This window comes from Glycine max, chromosome 15 (genome assembly GCF_000004515.6).
Source record: "Glycine max cultivar Williams 82 chromosome 15, Glycine_max_v4.0, whole genome shotgun sequence".
NCBI classification, from domain to species: Eukaryota; Viridiplantae; Streptophyta; class Magnoliopsida; order Fabales; family Fabaceae; genus Glycine; species Glycine max.
This window is the reverse complement of record NC_038251.2, coordinates 16398948-16406527: the sequence shown is the minus strand read 5'-3', so window position 1 is coordinate 16406527 and position 7580 is coordinate 16398948. Positions and strand designations below refer to the sequence as shown.

The 7580-nt window shown below is 34.5% G+C and overlaps 1 protein-coding gene across 1 annotated transcript; it reads right to left on the bottom strand.

The window, feature by feature from the left end:
• Window positions 1-4069: 4069 nt before the first annotated feature.
• Window positions 4070-7087, bottom strand: LOC100799617 (zinc finger CCCH domain-containing protein 48). The gene is made up of 8 exons (XM_003546442.5): window positions 7001-7087; window positions 6096-6506; window positions 5601-5786; window positions 5399-5500; window positions 5152-5301; window positions 4848-5027; window positions 4616-4713; window positions 4070-4511 (listed from the first exon to the last, which is right to left on the bottom strand). Exons 2-8 carry the CDS (start codon window positions 6498-6500, stop codon window positions 4367-4369), a joined length of 1266 nt encoding a protein of 421 aa, XP_003546490.3. The 5' UTR covers window positions 6501-6506; window positions 7001-7087; the 3' UTR covers window positions 4070-4366.
• Between the last annotated feature and the right edge of the window lie 493 nt (window positions 7088-7580).

Here is a 7580-nt window from a genome sequence, read left to right as displayed (position 1 = left end):
CAAAAGATTCAAAGGACTAACCGCCAGAGAATTCTTTTGATTCTCCCTTCTCCCTCTTGACAAAAGATTCAAAGGACTAACCACTTGAGAATTCTTTTGATTCTTCCCTTTCCCTTTAAACAAAAGATTTCAAAGGACTAACCGCCAGAGATATCTTTTGTTTCCCCTTACAAAGATTCAAGGGGCTAACCGCCTAAGAATTCTTTGTCTTAACACATTGGAACGTACATCCTTTGTGGTACAAGTAGAGCGTACATCTACTTGGGTTGTGATACTGAGAACAAGAGAGGGTACATCTCTTGTGGATCAGTTCAAGTGGAGCGTACATCCACTTGGTTGTTCAAAGAGAACAAGGGAGGGTACATCCCTTGTAGATCTTTGTTTGTAAAGGATTTTACAAGGTTATTGGAAATCTCAAGAATCGGTGGTTGCTTGGGGACTGGATGTCGGCACGGGTTGTTGCCGAACTAGTATAAATCTTGTGTTTGTCTTCTTCTTCCCTACACTCTTTAATTTTCGTTGTGTACTTTTTATTTCCTCTTTACTTTTGTCTAAGTTGTTGTTTATGTTTTTTACTTTCTCATAACTTAGTAGTAAAGCCTAATTTAATCTAGTAATATTAAGAAGGATAAATTTTTTAATTAGTAAAGGTTCATTAATAATTAATTCTACCCCCACTTCTTAATTATTCAGGGGCCATTAGTCAATTCATTCAAGGAAACTTCCAAAGAAGTTTCACAACCTCAAGATTCTTGATTACTTTATTCAAAGATATTTTGATTATTTTATTATTATTTTTTTCAAGATATTTTGATTATTTTATTATATTTTTTTCAAGATATTTTGATTATTTTATTATTATTTTGCATTTTTTTATTTAACCGAGGTTACAACATGAACGATCGGTTGGATTTTATTTTAACAGTGATTAAACGAGATTACAACACAAATGATCAATTGAAATTCATTTTATTAGGCGAGATAACGGCTTAAACGATCGGTTAAAGCTCGTTAAAAACGGAAAAAAAGAAAATCGAAAGTGAACGAGATGAAGATGAAAGCAAACAAAATAAGAAATGAATTGAAAGTCTCAGATTCGAACACTTATTAGTTGAATACCGAAGAACGAATGAAGAACGGTGAAGAACGACGGAAAATCTTCACGGATTTGCTCACGAAAACGTCTCGGAAGTGTTACGGAAGCACCTCGATTTGGATTTTCTTCATGGAAACACATTTTTTTTCACCCAAAATAGCTGAAATGCTTAGCATAGAGGTCAGGGACCCTTGAAACTCAACCTCCTCCCCCTATTTATAGGAGAAATGGGGAGGTGTTTGCCGCCCAGAGGCTTCTTGAGGAAGATTTCTGAGCGCACTCAATTACTAAGTTCACCCCCCTTTTCGTACTTTACAGAAAAGTTATGGAAGCCTTACAGAAGCATTTTGGACTTGATTTTCCCCTTTTTTCTCTTCCCTTTCACCAATATTAAGTGAAATATGTTAACCCAAGGTTTTTGGAAATTTTACGGAAGCATTACGGATGCCCCAGATGCCCCAAACGCCATTGTTTAAATAAATGGAGGTGGTTGCCGCCAAGAGGCTTCTTGAGAAAGATTTCTGAATGCACCCCATAATTTATAAGTTCACCCCCCTTCTAGAATGTTCTGGATGAAGTTTCCTGAGTGCACCCCTATGTTTGATAAGTTCACCCCCCACTTTTGTGTTTTTGGTTGTTTTCTTTCCGAAAGGTCCCGAAACTTTACGGATCTCATGGCAATGGGTATTAAACATTTTGAAGTGGTCAAACAGATGTCACATGCCGACAAAAAATGCTCCCCAGACGAAACTAGTGTATGACAACACCCTAGCTAACATCGGCTGAAAAATAATCATGCCCGATATTGGCTAAAAAATAACTTTGGCTAATGTTGGCTGGAAAACCTAGTTGACGTTGGCTGAAAAGTTAGCCATGACCGATGTCAGTAGAAAAAATCTAGTCAACATCGGGTAAAAAAGCATTTGTCGACATCAACTGAAAAAACCTAGATGACAACGGCCAAAAAAATCCTTGGCCGACGTCAGCAAAAAATTCCCATGAATGACGTCAGTGAGAAAATAACCCTAACCAACATCATCTAAAAAAAATCTTAGTCGATATCGGCAAAAAATAACTTAGGTTGACATGATACAAAAAAATTCTGACCGAAAAATCCTCGGCCAACGTCAGTGAAAAACAACTTATGTTGTTGTCGACCGTAAAAAATTTGGTCACCTGTAGTTGCGATTGTTGAGCGAGAATCAGGCGCGAGCAAGAACGTCGTGAGTTAGAGTGAGCATCTCCGAAAAAAGAATTTCAAATTCTATAATTTTTTAGAGAATTTAAAATCTCACTGTTTTAGTCAATCAAATTGATTCATACCTAAAATTAAATCTCATTTCAAATATTATATCCAAACAAGACATTTTATCATGAATCCTTTAAAATTCTTTGAAAAAATGAATTCTCCTGTTGAATTGCTCCATGCAAACACACTATTGAATTTATAATTCATGTTATTTTCTTCCATGAAAGTTGCTTATAATTTCGTTTCAAATATATTTATTTCTTAAATTCTATAATTATAGTGCTTGGGGAGTCTAAATTTAAAACGGGATCAGAATAGTGCACCAAATACACTAAAAAATATCACAAAAGGTTAAAATATTTAAATGTCTGATTAAATAAGGGAAATAAAATCCCATATTTAATAAAATGGAATGACCAAAAAATGCATTTTAGCCTTGATTCAAAGGAGGGTGTGTTAAGTAGAATGAAGAATCCGTGTAATATTTTTTCAAACAATAAGAAGAGATTTGTCCTAGAGTTACAAAAAAAAACAAAAATATTTATGTAATTTGACAAAATCTTAAGAATGTTATTATAATTTTGTTCATATTTAACTTATGTAGTTACATTATAATTTTAATTTTGATAAATTATTTTATTATCGTTGTTGTCACTATTTATTATTTTACGACTTTGGTCCTTGTCATTATTAACGGATGATGTGATAACCGTCTATTAGAAAATACTAATACCACGTACGCATGATGTTTCTATAAAAATATATATGAGAACTAAAATGAAGTTCACTCGAATATGACAGTGTAAAGTTTGTACGTTACAAAAACTTCAAGCACCAGAAGCTTTCAACGTGTATAGTATACTTAGGACGACATACGTTTTTAGCTATGCAATATCTTTCCTCCATTGCTTTCATATTCTCGGAATAATAAGAAGAAAAATCAAGCTTTCCAAAGCTTTCTATAACCCAACAAACAAAATTGAGAACTTGAAGCTTCCAAAAGTGTATAGTAAAAATATGAAGACATGCTTATTTGCAGTGCAATATTTTTCTTGGTTTAATTTTTATATTCACGGGATAATAACAAGAAACATATAGAATGTTTAAAATAATTTTCTGAACGTAAACTGAGCTAGGCAGCTCTACACGGCTGTTTCTCTACTTGCTCCCTCGTCGAAGCTTCTGAGGAGTGAAACAATATTTTGACATAGTAATATGAATATGACATGGTAACTTTCCAAAGAAACTGGGCCACAAGGTACAATAGTTCAAAGAATATCACAAGATCCTGCTATGTTAATACAAATTCATTTCAATCATTAACACCCGGACAGAATTACTAGAAACAGTCTACATTGTAACTGAAAAAAGAAAAAATCACTGTTGCGGAGTCAACAAAATATGGAGTCTGAATTTCCCCTTCCTGTTTTCTTTCCACAACTATAGGCCTCTAATGCTTACAATGGCATGGGTGACAGGAGATCCTCTAGGGTTCATCAGGTAGGTGGAAGTTAATTCATCTGGTTCTTCTCTTGAACAAAAGATGAAGATGTTGTCTAGACAGATGGAGAGATTATGATGAAGGCTCAGGTGTAGATGATGACACCCACGCCCCCACACTCCTCCAAAATATATGTATTGAATTACAATAGCAGTAATGCCAAAATAATTGAATTACAATAACGATTTTTAACAAGTAAGAAAAACTATATTTTGGGTCGAACTTATATTTGGATTCCAAAAATGTATTCTTTGATAATGATGGAAAGAATTTGAAAACGGACTTCATTACAAACCATGTTACTTACAATAGTAATATATTTATCAAAGCAGGAGAACATTACATCTGCTGGGAAGAATATAAAAGAATGAAATTGGTATTTCTATAAAATTGTCAATTTCTATACAATTGTTTTTATAGTGAATTTACTGCTCAGACAAATAAATTCATCCTTATCGCCATCTACTTCAAGAGGAAATAGATGGGATAATACAACTCCAATGTTGAAAGGAAACACATGTCAAGAGGATGCCACCTTGGGTACCTCCAACCATTTCCACACCATCAGCAAACCACTCTCATCTCCAGTGAAGAAGAGGCCACCAGGACCTAACTCAATTAATGCCACATCTTTCTTGGCAAATAAACGCCCCCTCTCTGAAAATCTGTTGAAAAAACATCATCAGAGGATTCAACAAAAAAATAAGAAATATTACCATGACGGAGGTACAGTAACAAAAAGAAACGTGAATAATTTAGATTTACTTACGATGGCAATTCATACATGTGAACTGAATTGTCTCTGCACGAGGAAAATAATATTGGCTTTCCCTCTGCATCAGGCATCCCAAAAAGTGAAACAACACCCTGTAATATAAAAAAATCATCAACTTAGGAGATTGACCAACTCGTCAGCATTATAAGAAATATAAGCTTGACTTCTTTCACATGAAAATAAAACCAAATGATATTTCAACACATAAGATTAAGTCAACGCTTACATTTTCTTCGGTGTGTGTATATATCACTTCCAAAGATCCTGCTTCAATGCAAGCCCAGACCTTAATTGTGCGGTCAGATGAACTAGACAACAGATATTGATCCCAACAGATAAGGGATGTGACTACGTCAGTATGATCATTTAGTGTCATTGTACACTGTAATGTATCCATGTCCCAGACCTGAAGAAGACAAAATAACAAGTTCGGTTCGTTATAAGACAATTCAAAGAAAATTACATATCCTTTTCTCAGAAAAAATTCTCATGTTAATAAAGAAAAATAGAATCCTCAACAGCAGACATACCTTTATGCTTTGGTCCATGGACCCGGAGTACAGCATCTTGCATCCAACCGCCAGACAAACCACTGCTTTAGTGTGGCCAGTGAGTGACGCAACCAGTTCAAAAGGAGAATCGGCTTTAGAGCTTCCTCTCCAAGCAAAAATGACACCATCCTGAAATTTTAAATAAAACAAATTTTAACTCACCCCAGAAAAAAAGAATTCGGTTAGGGGAATATCATTGGACAATATTAATAACATGGTTAGTTACCTCTGCACCAGCAAAGAGTGTATTGTTGCCAACAGTCATGGCACGGACTCGGCCTTTGGGTCCATCAAGAGTAAACTCTGACATGGTCTGGATATTCCAAGCCTTCACAACAACCACAGCCACATAATCAGTTTGCATGTACTACTCCTATGATTAGACATTATCATACATCAAAACAAAACAATGACAGATAAGAGCTTACCTTGACAGCATTTTGCAGACCAACAAAAATCCATGACCCCTCACTGATCAAAGAGGTAACCTCAGCACCAAGATTGATGACTTTAGCACATTGACCAGTATGGCAGTCCCATATCCTAACTGTCCCATCAGTGCTGCCAGAATAAAGTTTGTCGGATCCAACAGGAAGTGCAATGCCAGTGATAACCTGATGTCAAAAGCTTTAATTTAACTACTAACAAAAATATTAACATGATGCAGAGGCTCACAAATTCTAGCATTTCCTAGGAAACAAGGGAAGAGAATGCTTTTTCAAAAAAAAACTTATTCCGTTATTCTAGCATATAGTTAGATTATAAAACTCTATGACTGTAATCAATAATTGTTAAAACATTAGTCGATTATTAAGTCAGATATCAATTTTGATTTAATCATTATGCTAAAAATGAACTATGAAAGAACTTTAAATATAATTTCGGTGTGTTAAATACTAAATGGAGGTTCAAGAGTCAAGTACCTTCTTATGTTCATGAAGTTTCGTTACTGTGGAAAACCCATCACCACGAAACCATGAATGCAGATACAGGCATTGTTCACCATGTACACAATTGTTGTTGATCCAGTATTTGCATATCCTTGGTGATGATTTCTTGAAAGCCTTAGCAACCCTTGTTGCATCTCCTCTATCTCCATTATCTCCAAGCAATGCTTTCTTTGAACCATATTTCGGGGTATTCTCAGAGGAGGAATGGGGCTTTTTTCCGTAGCTATATGCAGTATTGCCATAACCACAAGCAGCAGGGGGAGATGGTGTCTCTATGTGCAAAAATCTGCAAGGATTCCTGTTACATCTTCCAGCTCTCCAATAAGAGCATGTTGTACTACCAATGCGCTCAGTCCTTCGTGCAAACTTTGTATCCATGATATTCTAAAAAACAAGCATGGCATTGTAATGACATCCCAGATCAGGTACTGTATCCTATCAATAAAATTCTCCATGGCTCATGCTTTCAGTCATTAACTCAATGATTAAATCCCAGCCATAGACTTAATTCTTCATCCAAAACCCAAAACCTTTTGGCTCCCAAATTTTCCATTCCCAAAATAACAATCGTAAAGCAAGTGATGAACGGCAACAAAACTATGTTGATCGAGGAAGATCAACAACATCCAGATCAAAACCCATTGAAGACTAGGATCAAAGACCAATAATTTAACCCTGATCAGCAACGTCAATAGAGACTCTGCCCAAACCCCAAATTAGGGTATTGCCGATCCTTATGAAAACCCCGAAATAAATAAATTGAAAGGAACCCTAAGCTTCACTGAGATAAATGAAGTCGGATAGAACATAGATTCTCGTAGATCATCCATCACAAACCCTAAAAGAAGTATTAGATTTTCGCGTTCGGAGAAACAAACCTGAGTGGTAGAAACGTAGCTTGATTTGTTGGAACGATTGTTGAGAGAAAGAACACAGAGCAAAATAAGGCTTCTATTTTCTTAATCAAACGTTGGTGTTTGTTGCCAATGTTGTGTTAGGCTTATTTATAGTTTCTCTGTTAGCTTGTAAAGCACGCAACAATAAGATGAGATATAGGATTTTTATTTTTTATTTTTTATAAAAAGGACATTTGCCGTCATAAAAGGATAAATTAAGTCTTAAAAATAGATAGTTATTTTCTTTCAAAAAAAATAATCATTTCTGAAATTTAATATTTTGAAGATAGTTTGAATTTACTTATGAAAATATTTGTTTTGAGTTTCAATTTATAAAATTATTTCTAGTGTGTGAAGTTACTTTTGTTTGGATTAGAAATTTTAAAATTTTAGAGAATTTTAAATGCGTATAATTTAAATTTTTTTATTTTAATTTATTTTATTTTTCAGATGCTTTGTTTGGATATATTAATTCAAATTTCTTGAATTTTAAATCATTTGTTTAGATAAGGCAGTTCAATTTTTTACATATGCAAAATTTCATTTTTATATTTTAAATAGA

Coding starts and splice junctions, on each gene's coding strand:
- LOC100799617 (XM_003546442.5), bottom strand. CDS start 6,500: ATGGATACAAAGTTTGCACGAAGGACTGAGCGCATTGGTAGTACAACA. Junction 5,787..6,095: donor AACTTCATGAACATAAGAAG/GTACTTGACTCT, acceptor TTTTGACATCAG/GTTATCACTGGCATTGCACT. Junction 4,714..4,847: donor ATACACACACCGAAGAAAAT/GTAAGCGTTGAC, acceptor TTTATATTACAG/GGTGTTGTTTCACTTTTTGG.